This window comes from Sceloporus occidentalis, unplaced genomic scaffold, assembly GCF_023333645.1.
Source record: "Sceloporus occidentalis isolate IW3139 unplaced genomic scaffold, rSceOcc1.0.p SCAF_7, whole genome shotgun sequence".
Taxonomy (NCBI): domain Eukaryota; kingdom Metazoa; phylum Chordata; class Lepidosauria; order Squamata; family Phrynosomatidae; genus Sceloporus; species Sceloporus occidentalis.
The window spans coordinates 14,075,478-14,098,286 of record NW_028316987.1 but is presented as its reverse complement, the minus strand read 5'-3'; the positions used below and the strand labels follow the sequence as shown (position 1 = coordinate 14,098,286).

Sequence of the window (22,809 nt, the reverse complement as noted above, 5' to 3'; positions counted from 1 at the left end):
GGTACCCACACCTAAAATTGATCAGATGGTGCCAAGAGAATATGCCCAGGAAAAGGGCTCTGCAATTTGGGCATGCATTAGATTAGTGGGCCTTTTCCCCACCAATCACCTGCCTGAACTATGAAGGCCAAAGTGCATGGAGAAAGGCTTCTGAAGATTATCTTAACTGGCAAGCAGTTGTGTGAAAAACAAGGCTTTTAGGCACTCCAGCCTGAGGCTGCTGAGAGTTTTGAAGTCAAAACCAACACATTTGATTGGCACCTCAAAACAAATGAGAGACATGAAAGATCTTTAACATCCCTGTGATATGTTCATCTGTAAAACTACAGATCTTCTGATTCTATAGAGTAGAGGTATGTCAATCTGCAATCTTTCTACAGTGTAAATGCACCCAAGTTTAGTCTATACTGAAGCATCCGAACAGTTGCTGTGTGTGAACAGATGCAGGACATGATTTTGAGTAAAACCAAGGGAAGGTCAGTGGAGTGTGGCAGAGAAACTTTAAGGTAACTTTGATATGCTGCAATCATGATTCCACCATCCCCAAGGCGGAACAGTTGGAGATATACGTTAGACATATTAATTTTTAAGCTCTATGGTGGCCAAAAAATGTAAAAACAAAGACCAGTAACAGCAGTATAAAATGGGGACGGGAGGGGGAGATTTTGAGACACTGATTAGTCACTGAGTTCAGAAAAGCAGGAATAAATTTCACATGGAAGACTTTTGGCTACACACAGACTGCATTTTGCCTGAATTGAGGGGATGGTGCAAATCAAAACCTTTTCATGCCCAGTTTGTGAATGCTTGGAGAGGCATTTGGCTGGCTGCAGTTGAAAAATGCTTTTTAAAAAAAGCGACGGAGCTTTGATCTGATCCAGCAAGGCAGTTTCTATGTGTATGATGTCTTGTGAGAGCCTAAAATACTAAGTCATTTCAAAATGCTTTCTTGGTATTTCAGTAATCTGAAGATAATTGCCTTTGAGGAAATAACATGGCATGACCTTCAACTGCTAATAGATTAAAGCGAAACGTGCTTCTAATTATTCAGCTACAGGTCAATCGGAGGACTTTCCAAATTTGCAGGAAATTACCTTTTCACTAATGTGACCAACTTTACATTTCTTGCCCGTCTCCGCCTTCCTCCTGCCTTTTCTCACCCTGTTTTCAACCCTTCCTGAGGTTTGAGAGCTCTTGAGAAATGTGGGACTGATATTTCTGATCTTGCAATAGTATTCCTTTATGTTGATCTATCTCAAATTCAGCCCCAACATCCTACCTGTAAATATTAAACCAACAGGTGAATTAAGGGTAATGCAGCATAGGGCATGGAACAGTTGCAAGATGTTCCCATGAGTATAAACCATGTTTCTTCCTTTATAAGAAATCCAGACACCAATTCTTTGCTTTTTCAATTGTTCTTGGTTTTTAAGTCAATGAAGTCAATACATAAGGAAGGAAGGAATGCAAGAAAAGGATGACATTATTTGTGAGAATCCAATGCATTTTGTGGGAATCCCAAAAAGGTCTTCAAAGGAATATCTAACTAGTTAGGTTCCAGGATCCCACCACATGTGCTACCAGAACTGAGAGTGCTTCCAGATGGCCATCTTCTACTTACAATCATCATCATCATCATCATCATCAGAGGAGGAGGAAGTAGTAGGAAAAAACCCAGGAGGTTTATAAATGGAAGACAGCCCACACATGACTGTGTAAAGTTTCCTGTTTGAAATAGGATGTTGGCACAACTAATGGCTCATCCAGAACATCTTGAGTTTCATGCTTTGAGAATTCCCTTTGGCTGCAGTACCAGGTTTCCTGGGTGTTTTCATTACCTGAGCACTCCACTGCTTTCAAGAACCAGTCAGCCATTTACCCAGCACTATAAAGCCCTTGTGACAGGACTGGAGAAACTTTGGCCTTCCTGGTGTTTTGGACTTGAAATCCCATCAGTTCTCTCCAGCTCTAGTATCACCAAGAGGAAGGGATTGTGGGAGCTGAAATCCAAAACATCTGGACAGCCAAGCATTCCCCACTGACATTTGTACTGGTCTTAGGTTCGGATCTCTATTGTGTGGATATTGTTTATGGTTGATTCTCAGTATTGCTTGACAAAGCGCTTCTTCTGGCATGATGGCCAAATTACATAACTCTTCCCTTAAGCTTATCCACCTGGCACCATCTAATATGTTTTAGACATAGGCACCAGACCATAGCTTGCAAAGGGGGGGCAGTCATGGTGAAATTATCACTGTGAGAATAATAGTGCTAATCTCTTTGTACTATAGCTTTTGTGGGTTTTTCGGGCTATGTGGCCATGTTCTAGAAGAGTTTATTCCTGATGTTTCACCAGCATCTGTAGCTGGCATCTTCATTCTCTGAAGATGCCAGCCACAGATGCTGGCGAAACGTCAGGAATAAACTCTTCTAGAACATGGCCACATGGCCTAAAAAATCCACAAAAACTATGGATGCCGGCCATGAAAGCCTTCGACTTCTCTTTAGTACTGTTTTATCTTTTTAAAATAATTCAATTCCAAGTCACTGTTACCTTGCTGAAACAGTGAATGGGAAGGTTATTTTCTCATCAGTTTTTAAGGTATGAGGATATCACAATATAGCATGCTTTGATTCAGGTGGTATTTATAAAATAATCTAGTTGGAAAGTGCTGCTTAAAAGATTGGTTAAAAACATGATAAAAGGGTTATAATGAATGTGTGCTGAGCTATTTTGCCTGATGTTGATGTTGTCCACATCAAAGCAACATTTCTTTTAAAAGATAGAATAGTGGTGCTCACCTGGAAGAATATAGAAGATGTTCAGCAGCTTTAACTAGTGCAAAACTGAGAGCCCCAAAGTGTCAACTAGCAGTAATGATCATGGATAGTGTGGGGAAGTTACTGTTTTGGACTACAACTTGCAGAATCTCTCAGCCAGCTGGTTGGGACATTCTGAGGATTGTAGTACAAAACAGCCATTTCCCCAAGCTCAGGGGAGAACCGTCTTTCTCCAGGCTAAACATACTCAGCTCCCTAAGTCTTTCCTCATAAGCCATGGTTTCCACGCCCCTCACCGTTTTGGTGGCTCTCCTTTGGACACGCTCCAGCTTGTCAACATGCTTTTTGAATTGTGCTGCCCAGAACTGGACACAGTATTCCTGGTGAGGTCTGACCAAATCAGAATAGAGTGGCACTATTACTTCCCTTAATCTAGACACTTTACTTCTATTGATGCAGCCTAGGATTGCATTGGCCTTTTTAGCTGCTGCATCACACTGTTGACTCATGTTCAACTTGTGGTCTACTTGGACTCCTAGATCACAAGTTGAACATGAGTCAACAATGTGATGCAGCAGGTAAAAAAGCCAATGAGATTTTAGGCTGCATCAACAGAATTATCGTGTCTAGATCAAGGGAAGAGCTCTCCACATATTGTAGTTTGTAGAATTCAAAGATATAGCCATGTTAATCTATGGAATCAGCACATAGAGAGATGTTGTAGCACTTAAGTGAAAGAAAGAAGTTGGCAGCATGAGCTTTCCTAGACTTCAGCCGACTTCCTCAGATGCATTTGTTGTTATTATTATTATTTAGAGAGACCTTGTAGCACCTTTGATACTAACTGAAAGAAAGAAGCTGGCAGCATGAGCTTTCCTAGACTTGAGCCTACTTCCTCAGTCAGATGCATTTGGTGGAGTGGAAAGCCAGGGATAAACCTATATATATCCCATTGGTGTGTGAGGATGTCAATTCCAATTACAAATCTTTTGTGCGTTGAGACGAAGTTGGTTGTTAGTGGACAAGGCATAGGAAACTGTAGTTGAGTAGTCCCCAAACTGTGCCCTTTAAGAGATATTGGAGTTCAGCTCCCAAAAGCCTCAGCCATTTTAGCCAATAGCCTGGGATTTTGGGAGCTGAAGTCCAAAAGCCCTTAGAAGAGCACGGTTTGGGGACCACTGTACCTAAGTGAATATAATCCTTGTGGGTCAGGTAGGTATTGAATATAGGTTTTTTGGGGGGATAGATGGGTTGGCAGAAAATTAGGGTGCAGGTAGCCGTTGTATTTTCAGGAAGACAATGGCTAACTTGAGAAGAAAAAGCACCAACTTGGCTTCCACTTGAAGAACAACAAACAACAATGTGAGGGGAAGTTCTCTTACAATGGTCCCCAAACTGTGCCCTTTTTGGACTTCATCTCCCAGAAGCCTCAGCCATGTTGGCCAATAGCCTGGGATTCTGGGAGCTGAAGTCCAAAATTCCCTTGAAGAGCCCAGTTTGTGGACCAGTGCTGTAGTTTGTAGTTAGGCATCTGCATAATGCCAACATTATGGCTTTAATAAACAAAAGAAAGGCCGGCCAGAGCAGAAGGGAAGAAGTGAAGAAAGAGGCAACATTCAACTTTTTTTTCCCATTTCGCAGGCAGTGGGATAGACACCTGCTTTCGGGCAGGCGACGTCACAAGGGGGCTTTCGGCGAGCCGGAAACCGGAAGTGCCGGTTTGGGAGGTGATGACGTGTAAAGGCGCGCTTTGAGAGCCAGAGTCCAGAGCAAGGAGCCTCTGTCGCTACCGCCATGGAAGCCCTTTATCATCAGACCAATAAGTGCGTGTCTTTATGGGGCGGATCTAACCCATGAAATAGCCAGGGATTAGGGTCTGGGAGGGAGAGGGAAAGGGGATGAAGCTGCATTCGCACTGGAGAAATAACCCAGTTTGACACCGCTTTAACTGCTATGGCTCAGTGTCGTGGGATTCTGGGAACTGTAGTTTTGGGAGATACTTTGCCTTCTCTGTCAGAGAGAGCTCTGGTGCCACACTAAACCATTGGTATGCCATAACTCAATGCTGTGGAATCCTGGGATTTGTAGTTTTCTATGCTAGCTGTTTTTTGGAGGGGGGACAAATACAGCTTGGAGGCAATATTGTCACACTTAGTAGCTGGATTTGAGATTGTGGCTGCATCCGCACTGGAGAAATAACCCAGTTTGGCACCGCTTTAACTCTTTTCTGGCACAAGGCTATGGAATTCTGGGAGTTGGAGTTTGATATTGGGGGGGGGGGGCACCAGAGCTTCCTGACAGAGAAGACTGAATCTCTGACATACCTTCAGTTCCCAGTATTCCATACTATTGAGCCACGGCCATTAAAGCGGTGTCAAACTGGGTTATTTCTACAGTGCAGACGTAGCCCCTAACTGTCATGGCTCAATGCTGTGGAATCCTGGGTTTTGTAGTCTGAGAGAGAAGAGTAAATGTCCCGCAAAACAACCATTCCCAGAATTCCATAGCTCAAGCCATATTAGTTAAAGCAGTGTCAAACCAGATTATTTCTGCAGCCTGACTAAAGAATCGCATTGGGAGATACAATGGTAACAGTAGGAGCCATAGGAGTTGCAGTAACAACGCCAGCTATTTACATACCATTTCATAATCCATAAACCTGTAATCCTTACAAACACCCTTGTAAGGTAGGCTAGTGTTATCTCCATATTGCAGGGTGAGACCAAAAAACCCCACAAAAAACTATGGATGCCGGCCATGAAAGCCTTTGAGCTCACATTATAGTCTTTGCTAGTGAGTCCTTTCTTCTCATGATATGGCCAAAGCATGACAACCTCAGTTTAGTCATCTTGGCTTCCAGGGAGAGTTTGGTCCTGATCTGCTTTTGGAGCCGTCCATTGGTCTTTTTAGGGGTCCACGGTATTCTCAGAAACCACATCTCAAATGACTTGATTTTCTTCCTATCGGCTCTCTTCACTGTCTTGCTTTCACAGTCGTACACAGAAATGGGAAATATGATGGCATGGACAATCCTAACTTTAGTATTTAGTTATACGGTGTGTCTTTACACTTCTGGGCCTTGCCTAGTATAGCTAAATGGCAAGGCACCTGTTTTCACATGCTCATGAGGACATCCTCATGGGGTCATTGGGGTTTCAGAGGTTTGCTGCCTTAAGTTGGCCCAGCTATAGCCCTGTTCAGAAGCTGATGTAATATGGCTGCCTATGTTGGCTCTGTACCAGCAACCCCATCCCTCCTTTTATATTTGTTTGTTTGAAATAGAAGCCTATATGAGTTTTGATTTCTGTGTTTCACCGATTTCAGGTTTTCACCAAACAACTTAAAGAGCTGGCAGGTGATGGACGCAGCCCATTGAACTCTATCCCTTCCCTCCATCTCTGTTGGCCTTATGCCTGGAGTATAACCTCTGAATAGGGTTTATTCCTGCTAAGAGAAACATCTTTAATTGCAGTAAGCCCTGCTGGAAAAAATCAAATAGCTGTTACTTCTTTGTAAAGTTAAAATCCAGTTGTTTTCTCCAGTGGTGCACTGTGATGTCAGTATTTCATTTTAACAAATCTGTTCACCATGTCTGCGAATGTATGCTTAACTGCAACATCCTTAAAGTCTCCACAAAACTCCCATTTTAGGAGAAAGGAGGGATATAAATCCACTAAATAAACAAATATTAACAGGCAATTAAAATCCACTTGCTTAAAACCATATTAGAAAGTGTATATCAAGTTGTGAATGAAAGGGCCTTAGGTCATTTTCAGCTGGTGGTTTTCAGAACAAATTGCAAAAGAGAGGGTTCAGAAAGAATGGCAAAGATGGACTGCAATCCCCCAAATGTTTGCTTGGGGTGGTAAGTCACATAAAAAATGAAAAGTATTGGTAATCCCAGGAAAGAAGTTTATCACCATCAAGATTTTAGGTTTCTCCTGGTTAGCTTGGACAGTGGTCAAAGATGATGCAAATCCAGGGGAGGAAAAACTTGATGGACAACGACTTAACAATTATAATAAGTACAATTATTGTACAACTAGTTCTTGAAGAACAGGAGTAGGAAGGTGGGAGTTACGTGAAAGTTAATAATTAAGAAAATTAGGGATAGAGGAGCCAGCATGGTGTAGTGGTTTGAGCGTTGGACTCTGACTGTGGAGACCAGGGTTTGAATCCTTGCTTGGCCATGAAAACCCACTGGGTGACCTTGGGTAAGTCACACTCTCTCAGCCCCAGGGGATGGCAATGGCAACCCCCCTCGGAAGAAACATACCAAGAAAATCCTGTGATAGATTTGCCTTAGCATTGCCATAAGTTGGAAATGACTTGAAGGCACACAGCACAGTGGGTAGGAAGAGAACAGCTAATACAGATTTATAGTACAGCCTTATTGTTTAACGTCAGAAGTTAGTCCCATTGTGATCAGGTAGATGTGTGTAGGACTTGTAGATTGATCATATTGGGCATCCAAAATCAAAGCTACACACGAAAAATATGTTTTCTGCCTGGCTTTCAGGTACATGGTTAAGTTTTCCATTTGTAATAATTGAAAGTTGCAGGGTGGTGCACAATTGACCTCCTCATTCTTAAAAAAAATAGGTACATTTGATCATACATTTTGGATTTTGTGAAGCTGGGAATGAAACTGCCAGAGTGCAGGCTGTACCAGGAAGAAATGTGAATGAGATACAGTCTAGTCTCCTAAATCTACCTGTGGTTTAAAGCAAGGTGCAGACTGCTTTCTTTATCCACTGAGTCATGACAACTCTGTGCTCCCTCTTCCCCCATCTGCTTATACTTAGCCTAGAATGGTGGATGTCTCCTGGAAATGGGATTTTCTAATTTGACAACACTCAGATTTGACTCTGCCTTGCAGAGGAGGCATGTGCTTTACAGATTTTCAAAAACCTGAGTGTTAAACTTTGAAAACTGTTTTTCCCCCTTTTTCCTGATGGTTGAGTGTTGCTTGATATACATAATTAGATTCCCTTCTGCTGTCACAGCTCTCAACTGACTGAATCATATGTTAACTTTAAAGGGTTTCCTACTTTTAGGTGATTTGATGTAGGTTGTATGTCCTAGTGGTGTATTTATGATAACCTCAACTAGTTATTTCTTTGACATGCTTGTTTTAACATGTCTTCTGATCATGAGTTGGCATGCCCTTGCAAAACTTTCCAAGGTTGATTGAGCAGCATTGTATTAAGCAATTGTGACTGGCAATCTGGTGGTATCCTGAAGCAATTGGGCCCATACAGACAGGCCAGGATAAAGCTGCTTTGGGTCACTTTGGAGGTATGCTGTTTAAATGACACAGGCATCTTAAGAGGCCAAAAAGCTGTGCTAAAGCTATGCTCCAGTCTTTAGGACTGGAGTGTGGCTTTAGCGTGGCTTCCGGCCTCCTAGGACACATGCATCATTTAAACAGCATACCACCAAAGTGACCTGAAGCAGCTTTATTTTGGGCTGTCTGTACGGGCCTAATTGTTATACTTGTTTCCTGCCATGATGAAGTGAGCTTAAGCTCATGCCACCATACCAAAAATGTGCCATATAAAGATAAGGAAATTACAGAGATAGACTAAAGGGCATTTGATTCAGTTTCTGTCACAAGCCCACAGATCCCCATAAATTTGTTTTTTCCTAGTTCTAGAATATGACAGAGTGCCAAGAAGCATTGTAAAGTGCACTCAGCCCTCCCCATTTGCGTAGGTTACGGGCGCAGGACCCCTGCAGAAATGCAAAAATTTGAATATGTCTAAGCTCTCCAAACATGCATGCTACAGACTTCAATTCCCACTTACTGCTGCAAAAATCAGTACCACCCAGGCCATAGGAAACAGGAAAATAAGGCCAGTGTGTATGTATGGCATGAATTACCTGCCAAGTTAAGTGCAGAGTAGCTGCTGCTTAAACTAGTTAAGCAGCAACGACAAACTCCTGGATAATCAAATCCATGGAAGTTATACTCATGAAAATTTGAGGGCTGACTATAGTGCTTCCATACTGTGTAGTATCATTCATTGCAGAGGTGGGAATAGTGCAGCCTTGCAGATGTTGGATTGCAACCCTCAGCATTCCTCACCATTGGCAGGGACTTGTCCAACATCTGGAAGACCTTGTGATTCACACTGTTGATGGTGGTGTTATGGCATTTCTGTGCATCTTACTAATCAAACTGTAGCAGGCCCAAACTGCTTCTTCTGGAAGAGTCTTTGACGTATGTTTTCTGTATCTCATGACTATTTTTCATTGCCCATTGCATTTACTTGTTTGCTCTGTGTGTGCAAGTCATGTCTCTGCCATGCACCAGTTTCCAGGAGGTGCCGAGGGGCAGAGGATTCTTCCTGTTCTTTCCTAACCTGATCTCCCACATCCGGTTGCCTTTTCTGTGCCTGTGGCCTGATATCCTCAGCTTGTTTCCCGAACAGGTTTTCCAGCTGGCAGTCATTGCTACTGTGCCATTCCCACTGTTTATTTTGGAGGAGATTCCCAGGAGAAATGCCAGATAATCATGGCTGGGACTTCCCAGAAGATAACTTGTTTTATTGTTCTCCTGACAAACTGGAGCATATGCTACAATGAAGATCCAAATTGGAATGCCCCCTTAGCCAGTGATGGAAGCTTCATTCTAAAAGCAAGCTGTTTGGTTGCTCCTGCTGGCAGACAGAGTTAATGCATAACACTCTTGCTCACACATGGTAGAATTTTCTTTAAAAACAGTCTATCTGGCCATGATATCTGAACATACCCACTAACTTTAGCAGGTGTATGCCCACAAATGTGCATGCTTTCTAGTAGCGAAAAAAGTTCATTACAATTTTGTTTTCATAATTTACTGGTTAGCCTTTCCAACTTTCTGTGGCTTGGGTGGTGTTTTAGCATTTAATTACACTGGTGATTAAAGTTGTGATACAGTTCATTTCTAAAAATAGCAATATTTTCATGGTAATGTACAGCAACAGAAAAAAGGTCCACTCTACAGTTCTACCAACCCAGATTTGCAAGTGAGGTTACGATATCTGATAGACTAAGCCAATGGTGGGAATTTTATGGCCCTCTAGATGTTGTTGTATTTCAACTCCCAGCATTCTTCACCTTTGGCTATGCTTGCTAGCCATGATAATTGATGAGAGTGCAGTTCAGAAACTGCACAGTTTGGAAGCCTTCGCAGTTCTTCCCAGTAGCCTGCACTATTTAATTTGGTTGCATTTTGTAAATCCTCCTTGCCTGATTGGCTGGAAGCACTTCTTATTCACCATAGGTGATGGGGCAGATAATTATATGTTTGAATTGCTGAGTCCTCTTGAGTCTGCACATCAGCAATTTATATCTGTCACTGTGCCTTCTTGATAAATCTTTTTTCTGTTAGAACAGATGCTTATTGACTCTCCCATTTCCTGCCTTTCTACCTTTCAACAGGCAAGTCCATGAAGTTCACTCATACATGAGCCGTCTGGAGACAACAGACAAGCAATCAGTTCACTGTGAGTAATTGATGCTGGAGGGCAATTACATTGTTGGTTTGGCTTGGTATTACTGGGTTAGGTTTCGTATAAGGAGGTAACTCTCCAATCTGTGTCTTCAGATTCCATCAGCTAATACTAATTGAAGGGTGCTAGATTTTCCATGTTCCTGTTACTAGCTTCTTTGCCCTTATCAATTGTCTTTTAGAAGTACATTTTACATACAGACACCTTCCAGAAGTGTGGATGGCTGATGCCATTTTGGGGGACACATTGATCCTGTTTTCCTCTGAGGATGTGAGACATAAATCTTTCAGTGTGACTTCATGCAGCAGCAGAAGTTGAAGAGCAACACCTTAGAAGATTCTTTCTGGTGTTTCATGTACCCGAGAACAGTGGCAAGGAATGGGTGCCAGAAAATGTATCAAATGTGGCATAGATATTTGCCAGCTATGTACCTCTCATAGCAACTGCTGTGGTTTCTGCAAAGTGGAGTATACCAGTTTGTTAGAAATCTTGCATGCAGAATGACAGCTGAATTTTGCTTTACTCACGTGTTCTTACACCTAGTTATTCTTGAAAAGTGTGCATTTTCCAAAATGATTGTTTAAGTCATGCTCATTTAATCAGTGCAATCTGTTAAGGGTGACAACACTTAAAAAGTCATGTTTGTGATACCGAAGTTGTGGTCAGAATGAATGAACAGCGAAATATATTTATGTACTACCAAGTTTAAAGTTGAGATGGTGAGACATTTTTCCAGACACTTTCCCATGGCCATCACTTGCCTCTGCAACCTCTCTGGCAATGTGAGAGGTAGGATACTTAGGGCTGCAAGCTACCCAGATTCTTTGGCAAGCACTACAGCCTAGTATTGGCCACACTGACTATATGATTTTGGGGGCTGTATTACAAAAAAGAGGTTTTTCCAAACTCTAGTAAGCCCCACTGAGATTGCTGCAATGCCATTCTTTCACTAACAGCTGCATTTGGACAGTTGAATCTAGCCAGTTTGCTTCTCCTTTCACATGAACAAAAGCAACCCAGGAAGTGTCAGTTTACCACAGCTTCCCATCATGCCTGGATTGAGGAACTACAATTGATGGCTTTCCATCATATCTGAATGGAAGAATTGCAGATGATGGCTTCTGAACAATCCAGACACGGATCCATCATTTAATATAGGCTTCTGCATCATGTCTTGTTTGGAAGCTGTTTACTCTAGTTTCACAATTTGTCAGTTGAGAAGCTATTGTTGATGGTGGTTTCACTGTTCACTTGCTAAACATCTGCTGAGGGACTAGATGTGTATATATAAGGTTTGTACATATTAATCTAGTGTTTGATCCTCAGTGTAGCCTATGAAGTAGAGCTTACATGCAAAATCAGACTTAGGGCTTGGAGGAATGAACTGGATAGGTTAAGACAGTAACCTGTGTAATCTCCCTGAATGAACATACAACCCTCTTTCGTTTTCCCTTTCTACAGTAGTAGAAAATGAAATTCAGGCACGAATTGACAGGATCTTCAGCAACCTAGAACGGCTAGAAATTTTTTGTAACAAGGAACCTCCCAATAAGCGGCAGAATGCCAAACTGTGAGTAATCATCCTCCTTGCTTTCCCAAGGTGGCTTCTTTCATCTTTATGTCTTTTGCTGCATTCTGCTTGTTGTGGAGGAATGTTTGAGGATGAGAATGAGGATGAGGAAGATGACAACATGATATTGTTTGTTGCCTTCAATATGGGATAGAAGGTGTAGAGGTATACATTTTCTTATAAATGAAAGTTGAATGAACTTTTATTTTTGTCTTGTTTTTGTAAATAATAACCTTTCACCCACCAATCACCAAAGAACTTAACAGTGTGCTAAAGTAAACTTCTAAATAAAATAATTAGCAGATTATAAATAGCAACTGTGAGGCAGATGTAATACTATGTTAATCTGTGTTGGGCATTTAGTAAATTCAAACAAAAATCCACCAAACAGTGATACCTTTATTGGCCAAGCGAAATGCACAATATACTTGTTGCTAGCTTTCAAAGCTCCACTGGCTTCTTCATCAGGCAAGATGTTATATGCCGACAGGAGAAAAATTGGAGATGTTAGTATGATCTCTGCATTTTGTTGTGTCTGTCCTTAGTTAAGATGGTATGGGGAGGGTATCTTTTGCAGGCTGACCCCTCCTCCTCTGGCCATCTCCCATTGCTACATGGCCTTTGGAGGAGGGGCCAGCCTGCTAAAGATACCCTCCCCATACCATCTTAACTAAGGACAGAAACAACAACATTCAAGCATCTTACTAACATCTCCAATTTTTCTCCTGTTTTTTATGTAACCTCTTGCCTGATGAAAAAGCCAGTGGAGTTTCGAAAGCTTGCAGCAAGTATATTATGTTAATCAAAGATGTGTGCTTTGCTTGTGGAGCAATGGCGGACAAGTATTAAACATTGGCCACCTTAGGGACCTTGGAGGGCCATATCAGCCAAAATCATTCTCTCAATGGAATTTTGCCATTTTGGGTGGTGGTGGTGGGCTGGGGGGGGGGGTACCTTTTTCCAACAGGAAGTGGCCTAGGAGCTATGGAAGGGGAGTTTTGGGAGAGGGAACTGGGCTCCATGAATTGGCTCTGCGTGAAGCATTTCCCCCATTCCTTAGTTAGGGACAGAGTATTTGCTTGCTGTGCTCAAGGTCCCAGGTTCATTGCCTAACATCTCCAATAAAAAAAGCATTCAAGGCTGGCAAAATGTCCAACTTATCTTGTAAAAACTGTTGTTTGGCAGAATGAACAATCATGGGCCATATCATCTGAAATGTCATGTGTACAGGAGAAGAAATACAGCTGTTGATGCTGAGTCAAGTGCACATTTCCATTAATTTGCCATAGTCAAATTCAGTGTTAGGCTGGTATTATGTTACCATATATGTATACTCGACTATAAGTTGAGAAATTTATGCCCCAAAATGGACTCCAAAATCAAGGGCATTAAGTTGTTACTGCTGAAAAAGTTCATAAAGAAAGTGCCCACCTTCCTCTGTAGCCAGGTAAACAGCTCCCCTTTCAATCTCAGCAGGCTCTCTTCTCTCTCCCTCTCCCCGTGTGTGTGTGTGTGTGTGTGTGTGTGAGAGAGAGAGAGAGAGAGATCCCTCAGCCTTCCCTTGCAACCTGAGCTAACAAGCAGCTGCTGAGGGAAGGGACACAGAGAAAATGAGTATGTCCAGGCTTGGACCCCATTTTGAAAGCCACGAGCCTAGAAATGCTGGGGTTAGGAGGAGAAGGAAAAAGAGAGGTTGGTGCTTCTTTTTGCAAGCCATGATCCTGGAAATGCTGGGGTTAGGAGCAGAGAGAAAAAGAGAGGTTGGTGCCCCTTTTTTGCAAGCCATGAGCCTGGAAATGCTGGTGGCAAAGGTGTGTGTGTGTGCACGCATGCGTGTATGCACCCAGGCTTCTTTCCCCATTTTCCATGCTGATACTGTGATCCTTGGGAGAGGTTCAGAGAGGGAGATGTAGGGAGGAAAGTGGTGCTTTGTTTCCCCCTGTAGATCTTTTGTAACATGTCCCAATGTTTGACCCTCAACTTATCCATGGGTCATATCAAAATCCATGATTTTGGCCTCAAAAACTGCCCTCGACTTATACACAAGTATATATGGTATTCTGTTATGATAACCCTCCAGACTGGTTGTCTGTTTTGCATTTTTGAAGCTTATAACTTCTGCCTCTTTACTCTAACTATTGTTTGCAGCCGAGTTGACCAGTTGAAATATGACATCCAGCACTTACAGACTGCGTTGAAGAACTTCCAGCATCGACGCTATGCTCGGGAGCAGCAGGAGAGACAACGGGAAGAGCTTCTGGCTCGGACATTCACCACTAATGTATGTTGCATGCCAAGGCCAGGGGATTTTTGCTGAGATTTGCCCCCTTGACCTGCCTCCTGCTCTTCTCACATATTTATAACACAAATGGGGTTTTGTGGAATCGTGCAGTTCAGTACTGAGATGATCCGCAACAGTGGGCAAAATTATTTATTTAGTTATTGTATTTTTAGGCCGCTGTTTAAAAATATGAAAAACAGTGAAAGTGACTAGAAAAATAGCACTTCTTAAAACCAAATTAATTCAGTAGTAAAATCACTACAGCATATAAAACCAAAATAGAACTGGATGCAGACCAAGGTCTAAAAACATTAAGACAGTTATTTAAATGCTTGGGAGAATAATAATAACTTCTGGTGCTGAAAAGATTGTAGTACAACCACCAATTGAACCTCTTTGGGCACGGTGTTCCCTTGCACCAAATGCTGAAGAAATCTCATGAAGTACCTCTGAGCTCATTTGTCAGGAACACCTGGACAAAGGGCCTCAAGAGATTATGACCTTAGATAGACAAATGGTTGCCAGAACTGCAAAATGGCAATTGGTCTGCTATTGTCACTCTTCTCCTGCAACACAAAGGGACAGTGTAGGGTTCTGGGGCACACTTGGCAGACATGAAAAGGTGACTCCTCAGGGATCACCAGCATATTGTACATGAAGTGGTCTGTTGAATGGGCACGACATCTCTAGCAGAAGAAGGTTCTGTGGAGGCAAGGTGTTTGAACTTCACTGCTGTTGAAGAATGGTCCAAAACACACTGCAGAAATAACCCAGTTTGATACTGCCCTGGGAATCCTGAGGGATCAGAAAGTGACACTGAAGGTGGGCACTGGAGAAGGCCTTCAGCTATTTCTAAAAGTTACAACTCCCAGGATTCCCAGGGAATCCTGGGACTTGTAATTTATTGTGACACCAGAGCTTTCTGACAGAGAAGGCTAAATGTCTCACAAAACTACAGTTCCCAGAATTCCTTAGCATTGAGCCAGGGCAGTTAAAGCAATCTCAAACTGGATTATTTCTGCAATGTCTTTTGGACCAATGTTGATTGTATCAGGGCTTACACAGTCACCTTTGTCCTTTTGGGTTTAGAGTGTCAAGGTTCGGAGTGTCAAGGAAAGGTAACCAAGATGCTTCCCTTTCCTTCCCCCCCTTGCAGGATTCTGACACCACCATTCCGATTGATGAAACATTACAACATAATGAATCCCTTCAAAATGCACACCGTGGCATGGATGATCTTATTGGCAGCGGAACCAGCATCCTACAGGGCCTGAGAGATCAGAGAGTGACACTGAAGGTGGGCACAGGATAAGGCCTTCAGCTATTTCTAAAAAAACATGTATGATCAGGCACCCAATATTTTTTGATATCTGATAAATTTCTTGAATTCTGAATGATAAAACAGCAATGTTCATTTCTTCCTTTCTTTATCTCTTCCACTTCACCTGATTCATCCTGTTCTTGAATGTACAGACTCCAAATCTGTCCTGCTTCATCTCTTATATGAAAAACCTAATGTTTTGATCTTTGGAACTGTTGTTACAGTCCAGTCTTTCAGGAAAACCTGAACTTCAGGGCTTGTAAACTTAATAATAAATCTCCTTTTAAAAATGTTTGTTTGGAAATTTGAACAGAGTTCTGCAAATTTGTTCCCAGAAAAGGAAGCATTGCTGGAATAACAATAGGGAAGGGCCTGCAGCTCAGTGATACAATGGAGATTTTGTATGCAGAATGTTGCATGTTTCTTCTTGCCATCTCAGTTTAAAAGGATGAGGTAACAGGTGATGTGAAAGACCTTTGCCAGTTACACTAGATGATATTTGCCTTGAAAGTTGAACAGTCTGACCAATGATACAGCTTCTTATGAACAGTAGACCTAAAAGAATAGATTTCCCTTCCTACCCTAAACAAGTCCTGAAAAAAGATCGTCCATGCCAATGGTTCTGTAGAAGAGTAAGGTTGTGTACATCAACTTATCTTTCTCATATTCATCCATCAACCTCCTGCTCCATCTACCTTTTCCATCCTTGCAGATATTTCTTTTCCTACCCATTGTTGGCTCTGGGCTGCTTCTGTCAGTCGACCTGCATCCTTGCTTTTAGGGTTTTCTCCCCTTAGCTGCACTGCACACATTGCTGTAGCATACTACCTACATCTTCTTCTTAAGAGCAGATAAACTTGCTTGTTCCTAACCTAGGTGGGATGTCACTTTCTGCTCTATCCCTTGCGCTACAGGAATTAAAAATGAGGGAATTCTTGGTAATTGCTGATATAAATAACATTTCTAATCCAAATGCTTATTTTTATTTCAACCACAACCCTTTTCCTCTGGTGGAGCAGTCAGTTGAAGGCAAACTGGGTGGGCCAACAGGGTGTGGGCCTTGAGAATAGGGCAATCCCTGATATTCTGCTAAAATAGAGAAGCTGCCTTCCTTTGGTATCTTGGCCCCACCTGGGATGCAGCTGTTTTCCCAGGTCAGAGTTGCCAGTTCTAGCAGCCTTGGTCACTTAAGGTCACTGCAGGATGTGACTTTGCAGGGTTGACTTCACCTTTTGTGTGTAGAAGTCATCCTGGAAAAGAAATGTCACCTTTTACCATCCCAGTGTAGTCATGGGAAATAAAGATGACTCAACTAGGTAGAGGCTTGTTCGCACAATATTTTCACATGGAAGTGAAAGCCCCCTTTTATAATTTTAAGGGAACAATCTCCATATTTTACATACCAGTCATGTTGTGTCAAGTAATTTTCAATGTAAATTTCCCTAAGGCAAACCTATCACAGGGTTTTCTTGGCAATATTTGTTCAGAGGGGGCCTGCCTTTGCCTTCCTCTAAGGTTGAGAAAGTGTGACTTCCCCAAAGTAATCCAGGGGTTTTTATGGCTGAGTCTCTAAAGTTGTCCAACATTCCAATCATGCTGGCTTTCTTACATACTAGTACCTCTGCAGATGTTGTAGCTGCTGTAAATACCTAGCTGGCCACTGCTCATCCCCACAGTGCTGCTTGCTTCTACAGTGCTGCTTTCCTGCTTTTTTGGTAGTCGCAGGCTCTTCCATCTTTGCTGCCATACTTCATATTGAAACAATTTTGAGGCTTAGCTGAGCCATTGGGAAAAGGAAGCATCAAGGTTACATGGGTTTGCAGCTTAGTTCTGGTTTCTGAAGGAAAGTACATCAAAATATTTTATAAGGTGGAGAAGAAAATATGGCTGATAAAGCAACTTCTTTATAATTAGTGGAAAACTGGCTGTCACCGTGCTTCTTAATATGATCTAAGCCAGTGATGGCGAACCTTTTAGAGACCGAGTTCCCAAACTACAACACAAAACCCACTTATTTATCGCAAAGTGCCACATCCCTCTGGCTTTCTAGTGACAAACTCTAGTGAACTCCTTTGGGACAATGGTGTGTGTGCCCACAGAGAAGGCTCTGAGTGCCTTCTCTGGCACGCATGCCATAGGTTTGTCACCACTGACCTAAGCATTGGAGAACTTGTATGTAGGTGTCCGGCTGTCATGTAACAGCTTGTGCTTTTCTAGTGAAAACCTTATGCCTGGATCTTATTAACAATGGACCATGGCCTGTCGTTTACTTGCCAGCTGGACTAAGGCAGGTGTAAGAGCACTGGTGCCACTATTTTTTAAAACAATAAGTTGAATTTTGTAAAATGCAAGACATTCTCATATCCCAATGAGTTACAGAAACCAGTGTGAAAATAGAGTTCAAACACCAAGAAGACCACAAGTTACATGTAATCCTAGAGAAAGTGCCACATTAAAATATGTGTTTAAAAAGTCTTAAATAGCAGTACATTCATATGGGGCTTTAATCAACATGTGAAAAAAATTGGGGTGGAGGATGTGAAAAAAAAGATGGAGAGGAAGAATGAGAAAAGATGGAAATCACTCACATTTCAGGTTTGCATTAAAAGTATTTCCTGACTCTGGAAAAGCAGCTTTTCTTTAGGGAGTATCTGACTGTGAAAAACACAAAAGGCTTCCAGACTTTGAGAGAATTGGAAGGGCTTATTGAATGGTCTTTTGCTAACATTGTCACTTTTCCTTTGTCACCTTCAGGGCACCCACAAGAAAATAATGGACGTTGCCAACATGTTGGGTTTATCCAATACGGTCATGCGCCTCATTGAGAAACGTGCCTTCCAGGATAAGTACTTCATGATTGGAGGCATGCTTGTGACATGTGTGCTCATGTTCCTCGTGGTGCAGTACCTGACGTGAGTGGCCAGAGATCTCATAAGTGGACTGTGTCAGATCCCTTTCTTCATAGACTTCCAACATAACTGTGAACTTCCTAACTTCTGGATTGGTCATCTTCTCTATATGGCTCATGTGATGCTTAAACTGGGTGGCATCTGGGACATTTCGGCACTGAATGGGAACCTCACAGCATTAAGAAAGAGTGTCATGTGGAAGGCACATTGCCCTTGGAACACTCAAGCTTAGCTGGCAGTGTGGTATTCCTACATTAGTGGCACACATTCATGTGGCCACACCAGGAATCGTCATTGAGATCAACAAGAAAAGTACCCAGATGTGCTGTCACTGGAACTATGGACTCCATAAGAATGCAAAGGCCAGAACTAGGTTATGCAACTGAACTAGGAACTAGGTTATGCAGATGAATACCATGGTCACCTGAGATGATCAAAGAGCTGTGTGTAAGGGATTGGCTATTTTGACTTTAATTACTGTGCTAGGAGGCCAGGAATGTATCTTGCTTCCCACAGTGGTCAAAGTAAATAGATACCTTCATACCCTGTGTGCCAAAGTGGTGGGCGCTTTTTTTTTGGTGGGGGGTGTTGTTTTTGGTATACATGGCTTCTGTGTCTGCCTTTTTTCTGGCATAAGCAGATCATGAAAGCTGAAGTAATATCAGTGAAATGACTTGCTTTCAAAGAGGTAACAGTAAACAGTGTGTTCAGGGTTCTTGGTGTGACTGACAGCTGTAGATACGCCCCAAATGTAAGGTTCTAGCCCTGGCTGCTTTATCAAGGGATGTGGTAGGCTGGGGATGTGTATGTTAGGCCAATAATCTATATCCCACTGGAGTAGTGAATGTGCAAAGATTCTTGAGAACTGTTTTTATAAGAAACATAAATTGCAATAGTTCACAGCACAGAAATAGCATTTACCACAACCAGTAGGCTTTGGTATTCAGCACAACAGTGCACTGGCTGACAATTCCACTTTTTTGTGTGGATGTGGGTGTTTCTACCCCTTTGTTCCCATGGATTCACAGGGAGCAGTATAAGAATGAAAAAAGTGGGGCAAGTGACTCGAGACTGGAGCAAGTGATCTCACTGAATGATGGCTTTCTGCTGCAAGACTTCTGTGGTTGTGATTCTGTGCATGTTTAACGTGGGAATAAATCCCATTGTACTGGCTACCAGTTAAATTTGCAGAGCATTAACTGTAAACTACCACCCCTTCTCCCAACTAAATCTCCCAACCTCTCATGAATCCCACTATCCTACATGTTTCCTATCGCACCATCTGGTAATCAAGTAATAGTGCCCTGTCTGTGTAGGTGGTCACAAGAGAGAAATATATATAGATCTCATCCATTGGTAAACTAAGCATTGTGGTCTGTAAACTGTCAGAGCCCCAAGGAAGCCTTGCAGCCATGCTCAAATTTGAGTCCATCGTTCTAGTTGACATAGTCTATCCTAGTGGCAAATATAGTTGTGAGTTTCCTGATAGCACACTGTACCTCAAAGTCCCATTTAATTGCCATGTTATCTAGGCTGTAGTTCAGAGCCTTTTACATCTCTCCCAAATGCATTAGTGGGAAGCAGTGGCTTTCTGCCTTGTGCCGAAATACACATCCTAGTGTCACGTGCAGGTTGCTATCTGAGCCTGTTCCTTTATAATTGCTTATTTGATTCTTGCTCCATTCACACTGATATGACTAATGTTTCAGTTGGTTTAAGCAGATTAAAACCATTTCCAAAATAGACAAGGTAAACATTAAACGTAGCAATTGTAGTTTCGTTGTTTCTTTTTTTCCTCTGCCATTACCAGCTTCTACTCACTTTTGTCTGTAGACTGAAATGCTTTTTCCTTTTTTTTGGGGGGGGGGGGGATTGGACATGCTGTTTAAACTGTCAGTTGGAAATCCTCCTGGTGGTGTTGAACTGCAACTCCCAGCATCCCTCACTGTTGGCTGTGCTGGCTAGAGATGCAGTCCAGTAACATATGGAGGGTTGGATAGCTCCCACCTCTCACTTAAGAGAAGAGCAGTAGTTGCGGGACTTTTTTTTAATATACCATTGTAGACCTGTTATCTTGCCTTATAGCCTTTTTAACATACAAGTCCAGTGATGTATGTCTGTGTGTATAGACTACATGGGGTGGGGGGAACCCACTATGAAAACAAATGTACAACTGGATATGAGTGTGTCCATGAGCTCCATTTAAATACTGTTTTGCCATGCACAAGTCTCTGTTTGAAATTGCCCACTACCAGGTATTGTGTGCTGCTGGGCCCTTTCTTATCAAAAATAGGTGAGAAATTAACACAAGCGGTGTCACAAAATAGTTAAGAACATTGAAACTGATGCAAAAAGGCAAACTGGATATTTGGGCATTTTTTTTTTACCAATAAATGTTTCAAAACCTTATGGTGGAAAAGAGAGAAACTGGGCTTCTGATTTGCATCCAGTGGAATTGGTCAAGGAGTTGGAACGGTACAAAAGCCTGAAACTCCATAATTGTTGATCAATCTGTGAAACTCAAATCCAAGTATTCCATAAATTGAGAATGCTACAATTTGTTACAGGCAGCTATATTACAGGGATCTCATAAGGGAGCCTCTCCTATCCAGTACGCAGTGACAACTATCTACCAATGTACTAGCAGATGTCTGGCCTACTGTGGTTCTTCTCCAAGTGCAGTGCCAAGTTACCAGCCATTGGGGAGATGCTTTTGGACTTCATTGAACTTCACTGTTGAAACTACAAGGTATCTGTAATAAATGTATTCAGTCCTTGTTTGAACTTATTTATGTTTATTTCTGGAGTCCTTAGAACTTCCTGGAACCAAGAAGACCAAAGAGTCACAAAGTAATGCCAAAGGGTTAATTATTTCCCTAACTGGCTCTGTGCTGGTCATTTTCTAGCCTTGTTGACGCCATGGAATCAAAGTTTATCATATAGAGTTTTAGGTTTAGTGGATTCAGAACACAAAAGAAGGGGACACCCGACTCTTAATGCTAGTTAAACACACTATGTTGGAGATAAAACTTAGCTGAGTTATCTTGCTTCCTCTTCAAGTGGTTTATTAATTGCTCTCAGTGACTGTGAAATCCCCAAAAGCAGTTGTGTTAGCAAGGGCTGCCCTCTAGAGGTAATGAAAGGCAAACTAATCTGAAAAGCTTCCAATTCTGCCCTTCTCACATGCAAAGGAATTTAAGTGAAGCATGCGCTAACGCTCCTACCTTTTAGCTCATGACAAGCCAGGCATACGCAAAGGTCCATAACACTGCAAAGTGCTCAGTAGTGAATTGAAATGATTTTGTCTGACCAGTACGAAAACCTTCCAGCGTACTGCACTACAGGAATAAAAATCAACCTAGAAAGAAAACTGCTGTTTTCAGAATGTCTTTCTCAAAAATGGTGTCATGCCATTGCCTATTGCTGAGATACAGCATCAGTGTCTTGGAGTTGGAGTAAAGAAATTGTCTGCACTGGTGGTGGGCAAGACTGCTGTTGGACTGCAGCTCCCATAATCTCCCAGCATTGGTTATCCTGTTTGGCTGATTGGAGTTGGGGGCAAAAATAAACATCTGAAGCCATACTTGCACTTGGGACACCTATGAGAAGCTGGGTTCTTGCTAGTGAGGTCTGTCTCCATGTTAAAAAAGGCTAGGGATGTGCAAACTGGGACCATCCTGAGGAAAAGGTGTGAGAATGTTTTGGCGGACTGCGGTGACATGTCTAAAAAGACTTGAGTGGCTCTCTTTACAACTCTGGACATGCTCATGCTCAACATTTCCTAGAGAGGAATGAAACTAAGGACTCGAACTGGTCTGGGAGCTCCTTGGTACAAATTAAACTGTCAGGATCTAAGCCAGTATGGTTTGAGCATTGGACTATGACTCAAAATCAGGGTTTGATTCCCAGCTCGGACATGAAACCCACTGGGTGACCTTGGACAAGCCACACTCTCTCAGCCTCAGAGAGGCCAAGGGCAACCCCCCTCTGAAGAAACCTGTCAAGAAATCCCTGCGATAAGTTACCTTAGGGTCCCCATAAATTGGAAATGACTTGAAAGCACAAAACAACAACAACAACAGGATCTGTAGTGTCACTGTCAACCCTGTAACGGGTGCTGTATGGTTTGAGAAAGGATGCTACACAAAACGCTACGCAGCCACTTGAATGAGAGGCACCTAAGAAAGAGTAGCAGTTCCTAAATTTTTAGAATATCCCCAAGGCATTAAGATCACAAGTTTGTTGTTAGGATTGCTAGGTGAAATAAGGAATAAGGCTCCTATCCCTTTGATTGTTGCACAGAACAACAAATTTCAGTATTTGTGTGAAAAGCAATTCCTGCTGAAATTTCCAGATCTATGCCACCATTAAAGGGACAGGAGCTCCATCCCTTATTTCGCCTGGCAAGTCTAATATTTGCATTAGCAAGACCTACCCCATTGCAATAGCTA

The 22,809-nt window shown here is 42.3% G+C and overlaps 1 protein-coding gene across 3 annotated transcripts; it reads left to right on the top strand.

The window, feature by feature from the left end:
• The first annotated feature begins 4,501 nt into the window (after nt 1-4,501).
• LOC149309230 (Golgi SNAP receptor complex member 2-like) lies at nt 4,502-21,142 on the top strand. 3 transcript variants are annotated; one of them, XM_089532007.1, is made up of 6 exons: nt 4,502-4,604; nt 10,207-10,271; nt 11,739-11,847; nt 13,996-14,128; nt 15,285-15,425; nt 18,204-21,142. In XM_089532007.1, exons 1-6 carry the CDS (start codon nt 4,576-4,578, stop codon nt 18,363-18,365), a joined length of 639 nt encoding a protein of 212 aa, XP_089388133.1. In that variant the 5' UTR covers nt 4,502-4,575; the 3' UTR covers nt 18,366-21,142. The 3 variants fall into 3 exon arrangements, with proteins under 3 accessions (XP_089388133.1, XP_089388135.1, XP_089388134.1); XM_089532008.1 differs by lacking the exon at nt 4,502-4,604 and adding an exon at nt 6,129-6,136; XM_089532009.1 differs by lacking the exon at nt 15,285-15,425.
• Nucleotides 21,143-22,809: the final 1,667 nt, after the last annotated feature.